Genomic DNA, 16,796 nt, shown 5'->3' on the forward strand with positions numbered 1-16,796 from the left:
TTAGTGTGATCTGAAAGCTTGACAATGCTGGAGCCTGAAACCCTTTTATTTACTTACAGAACAGCACCACCACAGCTACTGCTCATGCAAGCTTTGCTATTGGCTGTGCTTGTGTCTCAAACGTGACTTAAAGGGACCTCTGCCAGAGGGGAGAAGAGTTTAGACTTCAGCTCTGTTCAGGGCTTTGTATCTCTCCTGCCACTACCACTGTCAGGAGTAGTGACCTAGTTATGTGATGTGGACATTATTCATGAGGACTGAGAACACCAACTTATTTTACAGTCGCTTCTGACTTGCCAACAACACGTAGAGATTTCAGTCATTTTTGACAGGTGGTGAATTCAAACTAGCAGCTTTGAGCAGAAAGGCTCTCTATCCCATTATCTATCCCTTCCATGAACTCTCATTTTATTCCTAATTCTTTTTTAGATGTGATGTGGTTCAAATAATGGTAAATAGACCTGGAGGGGTGTTATGGTCTCTGTGTCTCAATTATACACTAGCGTGCAGGGCCCGGGACAAATCAACCTGTATGGGCCCCCCTTAACATTTTTTATACAGGTGAAATCTGGTGTGGGGAGGGACACCAGTGCTGGGGAGTGAAAGACAATGCCGAGTCACAGGGTGGCACCTGTCCTAGGGACAAGGGGGTCCCCTGTGCTGGGGGGTCCCAGAAACGGGAGGGGTCTGGGGCAGAAGGGCAATGGATGGGGTGAGCCTGGCACTGGCGTGTTCTGGCCACAGTGGGATGCTGGTGGCTGGTGTGGCGGCGGGCAGATGGGCTGGGGTCACTGCTGCCGTTGCTGGAGGCTGAGCCCAAGGCCGCAAAAGAAATACAACACGCGCTTCCTATCGCTGAGTGTGGGCCTGACCTCTGCTGCTGGTGTCAGGCCCTCTGCTAGCCACCTGGACTGGTCTGGCCCCCTAACCCCAGCCCTTGGGCTGGCCTGGCCCCCCAGGCACCCCTAACCCCACTCCCCCTGAGCTGGCCTAGCGCCCCTTGCACAACACACACTGAAGCATGGGGCCCGAAACAGTTGCCACGATTTGCCATACCCAAAGGTTGGCTCTGGATATAGGGCCCATTTCTTTGTGTTTATACAGGCCTGCTACTGTGGAGTCATAGTCTAGTGACTGGGGTCCTCATCCCTATGCCATCTAAATAAAAATAATTGCTACTCTTCCAGCGAGAGGGGGAAGCCACCCATCTAGGCTGCAGGTGTGTTTGCAATTCTACAGTCATCCACACACACTGCAGTGCAATGTAACAAAAGTGCTCATCTGTTCCTCCACCCTCCCTTGCACTACAGCCTCTTTTATTTCCATTATGATGATTATTTCATACCGGGGACAGCAGTTCACCAGCCGATTCTTTGGTGGTTGGTTGGGTTTTTTAAGAGAGGGGGAAGCTGCAAGTGGTTTGAGACTTACACCTAACAGGCTCAGTCAAGAGAGAAAAAATTAATTGTCCCTAGAGGCGGAGAGTCGCTGGTTGGGAGCATCATGCTGTGCACACGCTGCAGCAAGTCCCAACTACCTCTAGGAGTAGGTTGCTGTCTTGAATATGCTTTGATCGGCTTCTCCATCGAGCCTGCTCCCCTCTTCCATCTGCTCCCTCGCCCCCTTGGGCACCCCAACCTACTCCGGCACCCCCCAAGTTAATCCTCCATCCCTTACCTCCGATCTATTCCTTTAGGCCCCCCACCTGCTCCTCAGTGTCCCACCCCCAATCTGATCCTCCCTGCCCCTGAACGCCCAACGTCCGCTCCCCCCACGCTCGGGATAAGGGCACCGGGCAGGGCCGCAGCTTCCCTGGGCGTCGCTTCTCCACGGGTGGGGAGGTGGGGGCGCTGGACACGTGCTGCTCGCGGCCGCCCCAGGAGCCCGGGGTGAAGCCGGCTGGGGCTGGGCAGACGCGAGCCCGCTCATTGTTCCCCGAGGCGGGTCTAGCCGGCGACCCACGCCCCCGACCCTCCTCATTGGCTGGCGGAGGCGCCCGGAGCTCGGGCCGCTCAGCAGAGAGCTAGGTCCATTGACAAAAGCGCCGGGCGGCCGGGCTGGGGGCGGCCGCCTGCAGAGGGAAAGTGCCTGCTGCTGCTCAGGAGTGGAGGGGGCGTCGGCTGCTGGGGCGGCTCCGTAACCCTCCAGTGATTGTTCGCGGGGATCAGGGGGAGCCGGCCCCAGGCTGCGCTGGGCAGGTGGAGGCTCGAGGCAGCAGGGAGGCGAGGGCTGCAGCGCCCGGGCTGCGAAGAGGGGGCGGCGGCGGTGCAAGGCTACTGGAGCCGGAGCCCTGCGGCCGGGCGCGCCCGGTCCCTTTCCATGGCCGCGAGGAGGGGCGGCCCCCCCTTGGAAGGTGAGCAGCCGGCTGTGCAGCGAGGGGGGGTTGGGCCCCGCAGGTGAGGCAGCAGCTTCATTGTGCAGCTGGGGCACCTGCACCCGGCTGGCGCATTCGGCACGCCGGGAACGTGCGGACCCAGCTTGCAGGCAACAGCCGCCGCCTCCTGCTTGATGTCCCCCTCCCCCCGCCGCAGATGCGGCGCTTGTGCCATGCATGTCCCCCGTCGCCAAGGCGAAGGATTAACGGCACGAACCCCCTCGCTCCGACTGCTGCGGCAGTCTCGGCCTCTGTGGGCTGGTTCGGCGGTATTGGCCTCTGCTCCAGCCCATCACCCTCTCGCTCTGTGGAGTCCCAATATGGCTTTGCGGCGAGGAGCTCTCTGCCTGCAGCATCGCTGATGAGCGAGCCACAGCGGGCGGGGGAGGGAAAGGGGGCAAGTCCGTGGGGGGGGGGGCGCGAGGGGAGCCTCGTGGGGGGTTGCAGTGCGCGTGGAGACCTAGGCGAGAAGGAGGAGGGGCAGCGTGGCTGCGGAAAGGGGCCAGCCGGCTGGGAGGGCGGGGCCGCAGGCTGAGGGGGAAAAGGGGGTGCGCGCGTGGGGTGAGCAGGTTTCCCCAGGGCCGGGCTCAGCAGGGCTCCGGGGAGCGCGGAGGCGGGGTACAGGGCCGGCGCTCGCGGCGTGGGCTCGGGGCGCTGGTGGCTGCCAGTGCGTCAGTGTGCTGCGCTCTGCCCCGCAGGTGACCGGGCCGGGGCCCCGCACGCGGACGGACCATGGTGACTTCCCCGCTCCGGGGACAGCGGCGGCGGCGGCAGGAGCCGGAACCTCAGCGCTAATGGAAACTGGGTGCGCTGCCAGCTCGGCACCTCCGCGGGGGGGAGGCGGCGCGTCTCCAGCTGCTGCCCGGCCCCCGCCAGCGGACGGGAGCGCGGCCGTCGGTGGGCTCGACAGCCGGAGCGGGGCGGGCATGGAGACCGCTGCGGTGCCGGAGAGGGGCCCGGCCCCTGTCCCCCCTCCCCGCGGGCCCAGCGCCAGGGAGCCTAGAGCCGGCCACCTACGGTTCCTGCGGAGGAGCGTGGTGGACTCGGACCAGGAGGAGCCTCCTCTCGAACTCTCCGAGGCCGAGCCACGCAGGATCGTCCTGCTCTCCAAAACCAGGAGGATCATTGCGGAGAGGGCTAAGGAGCGGCACGGGGAGGCCGAGCTCGAGCCCGCTGCACCCGAGCCCGCAGCCGAGCCCTCAGGGGCCGCCCCCGGGGTGCCGGCCGCGGCCGAGGAGCAGAAGGAGCCGGGCAGGGATGCGGAGAGGAAAGAGCCGTCGGACAAAGACCAGAGCAAGTCCAAGAAGGAGGAGCCCGAGGAGGAGGCCGACATGAAAGCCGTCTCCACCTCCCCCGATGGCCGGTTCCTGAAGTTTGACATCGAGCTCGGCAGGGGGTCCTTCAAAACTGTCTACAAGGGGCTGGACACAGAGACCTGGGTGGAGGTCGCTTGGTGTGAACTTCAGGTAAGTTGGGCTGGTCCTGGCCACCTCTCTGCTCTGAGCCCTCCTGGCAGCTAAGGACCCAGCCTGTGCCATCCAATGACCTGCAAACGCAGCCTTTAGAGTCCCCACTGCTGATCCTCCTGCGTCTAACTATAGCACGAGTTTTTCATTGGCTCAGAATCTGCCACCTTATGTAGGCTCTTGCCTGCCTTAACCCCCTGAGCACTGGGCTTGATCATTGAAATTTCTGGCAATGTAATGGGCTAAGGATGAGACTGATGAGAAGGTCAGGAGTTCTTCCCTTGACTGCCCAAAGATTGTCAGAAGAGGCTTCAGGGGGTAGTTATATGTCACTCAAACTGACACTTGAGACATCCGTAACTTGATTTAGCAGGAGTCTAGCTGTAACTGAAAATGCATAAAAGATCTTAAAATACAATTGCAGAAAATAGATTTACTTCCTTTACAAATCTAAACGGGGGGTTGGGGGGGTTGGAGGTCTTGGGTCTCTTCCCACTGAAACCTCCTATTTTGAAAGGGTTATTAAGCTGTCACAAACTCATTCTGAATTGAAACTTGGGAAGCACTTTCTAATCAAACATGGCTTATATATTTTTGGCCATATCTGAGTTAGTCTTTCAGCAAAGTCAAAAATTTGTGGATTCAGATGTCTTTTAGAACAAATGCAACTGAAGTCCCCCCCTCCCCCAAGTATATCTCTGTTTTTTTGTTTTTTAAGCCTTTGAGCCCTGTAGGGTGAAATAGTACATTAATACAACTAATTAAAGGCCTGAGACTCTTCAGTTTCTGGGCATAGACACTACATTATTTTAACTATTCCTGTAATTCTTTATATTTTTCATACTAACTTATATGCACCACAGACAATGTGGGTCATACAAATTGCAACATGATGTACCCCAGTCTTTTTTTGTGAAGTTTTTGGTATCTATTTCCTGACTCCACCTAGGTTGATAATATACATTGACATGAGACCTAAGCTGTTGTGACTTTTTCGATCCTTAGGTTTTTTTTCTTTTAGTGAGATCTTCTTTCTAGATTACCTCTTAAACTAGGTTGTGTTGTATAGATTTTGCTGGGGCACTGACATCTGTACCTCAAATCGAGCCATGGCACTAATCCTGCATTCCTTGTGCACCCAAAACTCCCACTGAATACAGGATCAATCCTCCTGCTATAATAGTGCCGAAGTACAATTAGTAATGGATAGAGAATGGAAGCCCTGATTCTGAAAATCAATGTAAACTCTACTTTGTCTCCTGTGATAGGCAGACGAGTGGACATACAGCCTTGCCACTTTGGTTGATTTTATTGTATGGTATCTTGTAATCCATTGCAACCCCATATTGTTTAATTAAAAGCATAGGGAATTCTTATCTCAATTTTTTTTCATTTGAATTTCTGCTGTTAAGAGCCAGTAAAATAAAAGCTTTACTTGTATTGCTGGATTTTTTTAAAGGGCTGCAGAACCAGTATTGTGGTATATTGCAGCAATAGAAGTAGGAAAAAAGGCAAGATAGAAAAGGTCCCCGTAGCATGTGGGAGACTGTACAAGAAACAGGGGAGAAGCTGCATAATTGACAATTGGAGAATTTGTCAAGCTGCATGCTGCTGGGAGGAAAAGAGAGAGCATCATCCCAAGCCAGCTTTGTCATTCCGGTTTGGGTTAGGTTGGAGGGCGCAAAATATTAGCGTGTGTAAGTTTTTATTCTAATAACTAAAGGTTCATTTAAAAATATTTTCTAGATGTTCTCTTTAAGTGAATGTTTGGATATAATGAAAGGCCAAGATCTGACAATCTTATTGTGGCCTATGTTGTGCAAATTCTGTCACAACAGAACAGTCACAGCAATTTGGAATTCATTTTACTGTCAACTTTGCTTTAACTCTGCTTTATTAGAGTAATATTTAAATCTATAATAGATTGACTATCCATAGCTGCTTAGAAAGATCATTATGTCAGAAAATAGATACTTTACAAATTGTAATCTTCTGGTAATCTAAATCCTCCATGAATCTTTACAATTGGGTACAGTAAGCTATACTGTGAAATTTCACTAGTCTGTTTTTACCCCTCATTTTATTTGGGTAGGAGATCTTGAATGTGCTCCTTTGTGGCGAAGGTGTTAAGAGGGTTAAAAACCAGATGACCCGTATAGCTCAAAATGTCTTTTATGGAAGAATGATATGTAATCATTACTTTGCCTTCCATTATAAACCAGAGGTACCGCTCATTTCAAATCTGATGGAGCCACTAAACATTGTTTCACCCTTCTCCACAGACTTCTTTCTATAATTGAGAGGTCTAATTTTTGGACTAGACAAATACAGGATAAGTGATAAGAATTCATCAGGGTATTTCTGGCTGCCACGTCTAACAAATCAGTGTCAATTAGTTGTATAGATTTGACGGTAATGTTGGAGAAGGGTCAGCTTCCAGGAGATGTCAGATTTTCAAGTTACTTTCGAAACTAGTTTTGGATTAATGAAGTGTAACTGAGTGGTGACTGCAGGGTTTTGTTAAATATATTTTTTTTAGTGTCAGGCCTATGTTCTCAGCCTTTATTTGCAAGAGAAGCAAATAGCTAGCATTATACATTGATGGGAGTTATGTATTACATTTATAATCCTGAGTTACATGCAGTTTATGTCTAAGATCGACATTTCTAAGTAGTCATGCTTATTTACAACATTTTGAACATTTCTACATGTACCTGATCAATTATACTTGGTTCTGTTTTTACTTCTCTATAGAAACATGGTCAGTTGCAAGTGGCAACCATCAATGATACAAAACCATCATTATCCTACAGTTGAAAACATAAAATGTCTATCTTGATATTTTCATACCGCAGAAAGCAATTTTTACATTGCTGAATTTGAATGTTACACCTGTAGATTTCTTCTAGGGGAAATGCACACGTGTACTTGTCTCTTTTCCCCAGTGAGATACCTACATTTCCATGCTGATCAGTTGCACTCCTTCAATCTTGATTGCAGTACATACAGTCAAAATCATAAATACCGGGAGGTTTTTAAAGGTATGATCATATCACAATTATACACGAAGCTTAGAGAATGAGAGCCAATGGAACACCTCTGCTATATGTAACTTATTAGCTTTCAATGAAGATAAAGTAGGAAAGAGAAAAGTTCTGCTTTGGCAAAGTGATGCAGTAAATGATACTCTTCATGTCTCTAACTTGATTTTTCTAAGGCTGGCCCGCAAGCATGTACCCCTAATATATTTCAATTTATCTTTTCATAGATTGAGTTTCCAAGCAGCCATCACTCCTTTGTCCTTGCTCAGCTTTTTTTCAGTCCAATCATGGGTTGTTTGTTTTTAAATCTAGATGAAAGCTTTGTGAGCCATTTTTGAAATCTCTGTTAATACTACACCACTGGAAACGTTTTTCAAGTTGTTGATTTTTAGGTAAACTTTAACTCCAAAGAATTATATATTTATTTTGTAGTGTAACTATGATTGAAATGATGGGCTAAAGATGTAGAATTGAAATCCTGGATAGGTTCAGGTTAAAAGTTGAATTGAAACTAGGGTTTCAGTTTGCCTGAGCAAGATATTAAGATTTTTAGCCAAATCTTAACTAGAAAATAGACTTCTTTACTATGTTGAATCTAGTCTGGAACTTAAGTATTGATGATGGTATTTGTGTGCTTGCTGAAGTTTGAAAGGGTTCAGGTTCTTGTTTTTGCCCTCCTCTAGTTAACTGGTGGCACATTGCAGCTGTACACTGAGAATTCAGAATAGCCATATTTCAAAATGCTGTGCCTTCTAACTATAATCTCAGTTTATGAGCAAGGAATGTTACAGTTTGCCAATATGCAGGTTAAACATTCTTTTTGGATAGATGCATGCCGACGAGCTTGAAAATATAAGTCCCTTTTTGGGACTTGTAGAAAAATTCGTGGGGGGGGGGGCATGTACAGACCTACATCACTGAGTAGTCCTCACTAGTGCTCTTCAGTTCCTATTTTGATTCTGATCGCTGAGGTTTCTATGTAGAGCTTTTTTTGTTTGTTGTGCCACTGTTGCAAAATTAGTAGGGAAAGAGGACATCCTTTGCTTGTCCTTCTTTCAAAGATGAAAGGATCAGAGAAGTGGCTCCTTATCACCAGTAAACATTATTAAAGCACCCCCTCCCAATTAAAATGGTTGTCCAAGGCCAAAATCTTATTTTGACTTCCGCCTCTTAATTACATTTTGAAGACCTCCTGTACCTATATAAAAAAAGTCCACTAACAGGCTTGGCAAGCTGGTCAGATAATGTCAGTTGACTACCAAATATTCCAGCAAGAATCCCCTACTGTAGGTGTCAACAACCTACCATTTTGGTTGCATCATGGTGCCATCTGTAGCAAGCCTACTTAAATGTTGTGATCACTCACTTTACTACATGCTAATGCCACTTGTGGGGGTGGGGGGGAAGGTAAGTAAATGAATTGCAAGTTGAACATCTTGATTGGCTGGAATTCTCTAGAACAAACATTGTATGTATGTATGTTTGGCCTGGTATACAAAGTACATGGCTGTTTACAAAGCATATTAAACAAGATAAAAGAATGTACCAGCCCCAAAGAGTTTACAATCTAAACTGACTAGACAAATATACAGAAATTAATTCAGAAGGGAGTGGGAGAGGGAGAAGAGGGTTCAATCATTAAATCTCCACCCCCAATACAGAGAAGAGATTTGCAGCCATTAAGCTGCTTGAAGAGTTGGCCTAATTATCATAAGTGCATTTAAAAATGACTTTCTTCTTTTATAGTTGCTGTGTGTTTAATTTCATTTTTCTGTAGCTGTTCAGTCTGGAATAACTTACGTTTAAATGCTAAAAAGTAATAATTCTTTCTCATATAATTTTGTTGTTGCATTTTCTGAGGTGAAATAGTTCAGATAAGTACACTGCTTTTTGTAATTAGGCATTAGGATTTATCAAAGGCTAAGGCTATTGGTGAGCATAAAGTCTTTTTCTTTTATGTCACTGTTCTAATAAACTAGTGCTTTAAAATATTTCGTGTAGGTGTGTGTGTATATATGTGAGTGTGTGTGTGTGTAATTATATATTAAAAATTTTTGACCAGTCAAATGCCCAACCCTCTTCACCAATGTGTCTGGACTGCATTGGATATATTCTAACGGCTGATACATGCCTTACTAAAATAACTGACTTGATTAGAAATGTTTCAGAGTAGCAGCTGTTAGTCGGTATCAGCAAAAAGAACAGGCGTACCTGTGGCACCTTAGAGACTAACAAATTTATTTGAGCATAATCTGAAGAAGTGGGCTGCAGCCCATGAAAGCTTATGCTCAAATAAATTTGTTAGTCTCTAAGGTGCCACAAGTACACCTGTTCTTTTTGATTAGAAACGCAACTCAGGTGATTCATGTTGCCATGACTTTCCTTTTAGGCTATTAGTCTGAATTAAAGAACTGTACGCACAAGTTGCAATATTTTGAGAACCAACAACGTTGATTTTCTTTTATACATTTGTACTCCTTTGATATATTCTTTGCATAAGAAGCTCATGCCAGGTTAGCTGATGACTAACTGATTTTAATATTGTGTTTTTCAATATTCTACTGTTGCACATGAGACTAGCTTTAAGATTTTAATTCAAAGCATTAACTCTGGATCCATGTGCATTTGCTAATCTTTGTTTCCAAGAGTGATATTTGTCTTTAAAGCTCAGCTTACAATTTGGAAACTGAAAATTACTTAAATGGAACAAATCACCTACAAGAATGATCATGTATTAATACCAGCTTCTTACTTTTTAATGAAAGGAAGACATAGGGTTTATCTTTCATCTAATTAAACATTTAATGCTGAGTAGTGAAAATATTCAGCATGATGCTAAATGGGACCACTCTTGAATTATTAAAATGTAAGAGGAAAAAAGTTCAATACATGCAACGAAATGTCAGTGTTCCAATTAGTCTTCCAAATGCTAACAAAGGCCTTGATCATGTGGGTGGAATCTTGTGTTTGTGAGGAGCCCTATTCAAGGGAGGAGGTCACTGAATGGGCAACTTTAATAGTTGCAAGGTAATTCTTGTTTGTATATAGTTGAAGATGTGTTTATGATATTTCCAATTAATAAGCAGCCACAGATATAACTCAACAAGCTGTTACATTATCTGAAAGGTGGTTGAAGTGCAACTGTCTATTCTGGATAGAATAGTTTTTATTGTTGCATTAGCTTGGTGTTCGTACAGCTCATAAAGGCTGACATCTATTTCATTTATTGACTCGGGGAAAAGGCTGTAGATACTTAATAGGCTAATACTGTCAATTAAAATGACTTCATAGTCTGAATTAGCAGGACTAGTTTAGAAAATGTTCTTGGTGGAAGGTAGGGAAACCTGCATCTTGGGGTTCTAAATCTGTATTAAGACTTTCTCAATAACATTACAGTAACTTTCAACCAGACTAGCTTTATCTGAACTTCACGAGAACTCTTGAAAGGGTGATTTCTATTAAGTTCTGATTGTTAATTAATTTAATGGAACTTGATTTTTGAAAGAAATAAGTCTAAATTTTATTTAGTATGTTAATATGAAAACAACACTCGAACTTGTACAGCATAAAGTGTTCACATGTTGGTATAGCTATCAGTGCCATTAGAAAGCTAGGTAACAATGTGGTATTAAAATACCAATACATTACTGTCTTTGCTGGGTTTGAGAAGCATTTAAATTGAAACCCATTGCAAGTAGAGCTGAGCCAAATCTCAGATACTTACTTAGAATTTAATTAAATTTGACTTATTATTTTCAAGTGCAAAAATAATTTTATATATTTTAAACAGCTAGATATATAGAAAGTGTGATTGAGCTGGAAACTTAAATTCATAACTTTGCAAGACGCTAAAATTCATGGGCTTAATAGAGACTCTGGATTTATGGCTGATTGCAACAATCTGTAACCCACTAACCCTCCTTTTTGTCTTACAACCACAAGGGTATAAATGGGCCACTTCACTTTGCATGGTCCCTTAGAATATGTACTATCTGTTCAACCTTGTATTTAGCTGTGACACGGAGTACCTTTCCCAGACCTGAGGAAGAGCTCTGTGTAGCTCGAAATCTTGTCTCTCACCAACAGAAGTTGGTCCAATAAAAGATATTGCCTCACCCTCCTTGTCTCTCTAATATCCTGGGACTGATGTGGTTACAACCCCCCTACATACAGCTATATATTTGTCTAGTAAAAACATACACTGTGGATTTATCTGAGATTTAGTCTGAAATATAGATAAGAGGAAAATGGGTGAAAATTACTACAATTTTTGTCTGCAATGAACTCTGCCCCCTTTGCTCATATATTGTCCATAGTTGGTAGAGAAATATTTTTAGGCCTAAAGCATAGCTGCAAGGCTTGTTCTGCTCTATGTAAACTTTTATGCAAATATTTAATGTGCTAATTTGCGTATTTACAAATCTGCATATGACCTTAAGCTTATGGTCAATATGCTCTTCCTTGAGCAGTGGTGAGGATGGGACATGGGAACAAATCTTGGTAGCTTGGGCTAGGATAGCTACTTAAAGGGGGTGAGAGGGTCAGTCTGGGGAGTAACTGGATGAGTAGCTACTGGAACAGCTGGAGGTTAGGGAGCTCTAGATGAGGCTGCTGCATGGGGGGGGGGGGCAGTAAATGCAGGGACTCCTGGATGATTTGGTGGGAATAGAGGGTCCTGGGTGCTACTGGAGGGAACGGTAGAGCTCCTGGGGTGCAGTTGACTGCTCACTCAGGGGTTGTGGGTTGGGGAAAGCCTAGTGTAGTGGCCTTCAGGGATCAGTGAGAGGCAACTTGAGGCTAGTATTGGGAGAGGGGCAGAGGGTGTCACCATCTTCTCCAGGCACCTTCCCCTTTCTCTCCAGCTGCCATTGGCATCTCTGGACTACTCCTTGCTGGCACCAGCAGGAGCAGGGTGCCTGGTTGTCTGCTCGGTAGGTGCCAGTAGCTTCTGGCATCCAAAAAAGCAGAACTGCAGGGAAATGTGGATGGGTGATATCTGAGCTGGGCTGTGAGAGTATGGACATAGGTGCCAAATGCTTGACTGTCAGGCGGGATGTGATGCGGGGCAGCCCCGCAGAAGGAGTGAGCTTCAGTGTTCTGAAATGTGAGTGGTTCAGTCAGTCGGTGTGTGGGGAATACTGGAAGTGTCCATTCAGGAATGCAGAGTTAGTATCTTGTTTTCGGTTTAATAACTAGGTTTGGAGGTAAAAGTGAAGCTAGAGTTGCAGACCCATCACTGCTTGGAGTGCTGTGCGTACAGCTCTGTAAAGAATACTAGAGTTAAACAAGCGTGAGTGTAGCTTCCTTCCTATCTACCCCCTAATGTCTGGGGGCCTCTACCAAAGTCTGAATGAAACGTTGCTGAAACATGGGTTGGAGGCCTCCAGAGTTAGAGGAAGAATAATCCTGTCCATCTCTTGCTGCTGCTACCCACCTCTGAGACTGAGCTTGGGGCGTAATGAACCTCTTGCCTGTTGCTCCTTGGGCAAGGTGGGTTGATTACAAAGCAATTTAAGTTGTGATTTAAAGGAGCAAGCAAGAAACCTTGGTTTAAAAAAAATCAATTTTAATTGTGTTTTGCATTTGTACTTTATTTTCTGAAAGAGGTGGATTCTCAGTGATTGGCAACCATTAAATTGTGTTGATTTACAACTAAACATAGCTTTGCACTAAATTGATGCTTCTTTTTGCTAGCCAGGATTATGCACTATATCTACATTCTTTCATTTTATTCAGACTCTTAATTTTTTCTTTTTGTTATGGTAGAAAATTGTGAATGATGCATTTTTTTTATTCACTAGATTAATTTTTTACCTGTAATTTGTGTCAAGCCCTATTTGGATGGAAATTCAAATTCAATTAATAAAGCACAAAAACAGCATTTGTTAAAATTATGTATCCAGATCATTTTCTCAAAACATGTTTTGCTTTTAAAACATATATTAAGCAATGGAAGAATTATTGGTAGTTAATTAATTGAACTGATTATTTGTGATCAACATGTCTTTCAAGGTTTTAGGACTAGTAGATCTCACCCCCTTGCACCTATATTTTATTAGTACGTTGGAAGAGGAAAATAAGATTTCCTGCTTTTTCAAATCCCACTTGGTTTCTTAGCTTAAAATGAACTAGTCTTTGAACTGGAACTAGCTGAATAGACTGGAATGCATATTCTCTCTGCACCTGCAGAAGAGGCTACTGCTGTCAAAAGCTGGTTTAGTATTTCAATAAGCTCTGATTCCAGGTCATTAGTCAATGACTTCCCCCAGTTCAGTGATTTGACTTCAAAACTTGGCAGCAGGTACGTACTACTTCATATAATTTCTTTGTATTTAATGTAAATTATTTTAATATTTTATAATAAATATGATCCTTAACCTAGGTTGTCAATTTCAAATTTAGTATTTAAAAGGTTTATTAAAAAAAAATCAAATTTAAAAATTTGTATCCATGTTGTCCCTAGGCCTACTTTGGGGTTACCAAGGAGTGTAGATTCTTCAGTGTCCACTCCTGCAAACCATAAAAGGCTTGTCTGGCCTCACCTTGAAGGATGAGGCCAGTAGTTAAGGCACTAGCTTCAGACTCAGGAGACTGAGGCTAGGTCTACACTACCCGCCTGAATCGGCGGGTAGAAATCGACCTCTCGGGGATCGATTTATCGCGTCCCAACGGGACGTGACAATTGATCCCCAAATCGGCGCTCTTACTCCACCAGCGGAGGTGGGAGTAAGCGCCGCCGACAGAAAGCCGCAGAAGTCGATTTTGCCGCCGTCCTCGCAGCGGGGTAAGTCGGCTGCGATATGTCTAATTCAGCTACGCTATTCACGTAGCTGAATTTGCGTATCTTAAATCGACTCCCCCCTGTAGTGTAGATGTACCCTTAGATTCAAGTCTCAACTCTGCCATAGCCTTCCTCTATGACCTTGGACATGTTGCTTAGTTCATGTGCCTCAGTACCCCTCTCTGAAATGGGGATAATATAGCACTTCCAACCTTACCAGGGGTGGTGTTAAAGATTGTGAGGAACTCAGATACTACCCTAATGGGGGGCCATATGAGCACCGCAGATAGCAATATTCTTCCCTACACCCCCAGGTGGGCACTGTGAAGCTCTCCTGGGGCCTCTCAAAGCCAAACTCTCATGTAAATCTTGGGAGGAGAAACTGACAGTCCCGTGAAGCAGTAGGATATTTGGAGATAGGGGGTGGGGCCCAGTCTTCGAGTTGAGAAACTGACTCCCCGCAGTCTGAATAAAATAGGCTTGTGTACCACTTTCAGTCTAGTCAGGTCTCTGAACCAAAATAGGTTAATGGTGACTAGCAGACTTTAAGGCTTGTGGGAGTTCAGGGGTGCTGAGCCTCAGGAAAGGAGCTTATGAGCCTTTCGGGGGCTTAAGGGAATTCTCTCCTCCTACAGATTTGCAAACCCACAGGAAGTAGGGGAAGGCCCGCTGATGGTCCTGGGTTGTGTTCTTGCAGACCATTTCTTCCTGCAGACCTCAGGATATGCATAGAGAGAGAAAAATGGCAAAAGCATAAATCTTGGAAGGAATCACGGGGTCTTCCTTCCCCACTTCCTGTGAACCTCCTTTGGTTTGCATCATGGAAGAAGCCCAAGCCTCATGACCCTTAAGTAGCTGTGACCCAGCGACCTCTTGGTGCCAGCTGGCAGAGGGGTTGCATGGGGTTTTACAGGGATCCCCTGGGTCAGATATATGCATAATCACATTCACTAAAGCAGGGGTCAGCAACGTTTGGCACGCGGCTTGCCAGGGTAAGCACCCTAGCGGGCTGGGCTGGTTTATTTACCTGCTGACGCGGCAGGTTCGGCCGATCGCGGCCCCCACTGGACGCGGTTCACTGTCCCGGGCCAATGGGGGCGACGGGAAGCCGCAGCCAGCACATCCCTCGCCCGTGCCGCTTCCCGCCACCCCCGTTGGCCTGGGACAGCGAACCGTGGCCAGTGGGGGCTGCGATTGGCCTAACCTGCCACGTCAGCAGGTAAATAAACCGGCCCGGCCCGCTAGGGTGCTTACCTTGGCGAGCCGCATGCCAAACGTTGCCGACCCCTGGACTAAAGGGTGGCATGTGAGGTCTCTATTGAGAGCCAATAGCCCAGTAGTGGTCATAATCACTGCAAAAGCATGTACGGATAAGATTAAGGAGTTGCGTGTCTATACTGGAAATGATGGTCTTAAGGTCTTCCAGGTGAGGCAGGTCACCAGGAAATGACGCACCTTGGACAGTCTCCTTTCAGACAGCAGGCAGGAGAGGCTTCTCTCTCTTGTTGGATTGTGTGTGTTGTGCATTGTCTCTCTCACACTAGGCATATTTGTATACTGAGCCAGATGCTGATTGCAAAATCTACAAGAAAGGAATAGACAGGAAAAAAACAACTAGCAGGGGGGGTGTCGTGCTTATGACTAAGATCAAAGAATTAGTCTGATATATCAGAGGGTGCAAACAGACACAAGATTTTTCTCATGGGAGGCATGACTTGTCTGATGAATGGAAGATCACAGCCAAGTCTGGCTGGAAGGACTTTGGGTGAGCATTAATTACCCTGTAAGACAGGAAAGTAATAGTTAAGTAAGCCTAGGTTCTAGAATGTGTTATGATTTTACTTTATTTGTAACCATTTGTTTCCAATACTTGTGCTTGATGTCACTGGAATCTCTATATTTTATGTTATAAACTTTCACTTGTTTTTGCTATAAACATATCTAAGTGCTGTGTGTCAAGCAGAGTGGTGATTTGAGGTGGAACTGGTAAGCTGGGGTATATTGCTTCTTTGGGAGAAGCAGATCTGTGAGCACTGCCAGTGCTCAGTGGAACAGGGGCTGGACCCTCCAGGGAGAAGACACTCAGAGAGCTCAAGGACTGGAATGTGCCTATTGCTAACTTGTAGAGAGAACAAGACCTGGGGAGGTCTAGAGAGGTGTGCTTGTGTTGCTTGTGGCTGATAGTGTTGGAGACCTGCCCTAGGTAGGCACAGACAAGGCTTCCTCATACTAAGGGCAGATGGTAACATAGTGCTTCACTGTCCTGGGCAGCCCCCGGGAAGCATCACAGAAGTGCTTGGGGTGGGTGGGAGGGGAAACTCCTGTACCATTCTCTAGGAGCCTAAGGCGACTTGTTGCTTCCACACATAAGCCATGGGAACTTTGTTGGTTCCTGCCCTGCTCTGGTGCCTTTTGTAGAAAAACAGCCACTAACAAGCCTCCCCAGGGATTGGTCTATGTTTTGAGGTCTGACTCATCAAGAACTTGGACTACAGACTCTTTTAAATGGCTATTTAGGTCTCTAGCAGTCAGTTGACTTGCTCCAAATAAGCACAGCTCTGAAGTCAATGGAACTGTGCCCTCTTAAACTCTGCTTGCCATGTAAAAATAGTCTGCGCGTATATATGTTCAGATTTAAAATACAAGTGGTGTATACATGGTGACATGACTTACAATAAATTATTGCGTGCTGAACTGTACACTGTAATGTACCTCTTGGATCCTGGTTATTCATAGGAATAATGGAAGACTCCTTTGACAGCCATTGTTGTGGGGATACACGTGTTACGGATTAAGCTACCAAGGAGAGAGTAACTGAAGTCCTAATGCCATCTGTTCTTCAGCTGTTTGTGCTATAGAGGGATACAAAACACTTATTCAGGAACTCAAGGAAGATAAGAGAGAGATGGACTCAAATAACATATTTTTGTCTACTTTCTGTAAACTTAGTTTGATCCATGTCCAAATTTGTTTTTATATGGAAAATTATACATTCTTAAAAAGGTATTTGATCCTTAGTGTCTTGTGACTTTAAAAAAAAAAAAAAAAAAAACAGGCTACCAGAGTTAGTTTACTTTTCTTTTGAGCAAGATAAACTAATTCCTTAACAGGTCTAGTTCTGAGCATTTTACTCT

The 16,796-nt window shown here is 45.5% G+C and overlaps 1 protein-coding gene across 7 annotated transcripts in view; it reads left to right on the top strand.

Moving 5' to 3' along the window:
• Positions 1 to 1,865: 1,865 nt before the first annotated feature.
• The window catches only part of WNK2 (WNK lysine deficient protein kinase 2), a 191,901-nt gene continuing 176,970 nt past the window's right edge, over positions 1,866 to 16,796 (top strand). For 6 of the 7 annotated variants that reach the window (XM_034775135.1, XM_034775134.1, XM_034775131.1 and 3 more), the window contains exons 1-2: positions 1,866 to 2,353; positions 3,073 to 3,840. In XM_034775135.1, the coding sequence (XP_034631026.1) occupies positions 3,169 to 3,840 (672 nt within the window). In that variant the 5' untranslated portion in view covers positions 1,866 to 2,353; positions 3,073 to 3,168. The remainder of the gene's footprint in view (positions 2,354 to 3,072; positions 3,841 to 16,796) is intronic. The other variant, XM_034775136.1, reaches the window with a different exon arrangement.

This window comes from Trachemys scripta, chromosome 7 (genome assembly GCF_013100865.1).
Source record: "Trachemys scripta elegans isolate TJP31775 chromosome 7, CAS_Tse_1.0, whole genome shotgun sequence".
In the NCBI taxonomy this organism is placed as follows: domain Eukaryota; kingdom Metazoa; phylum Chordata; order Testudines; family Emydidae; genus Trachemys; species Trachemys scripta.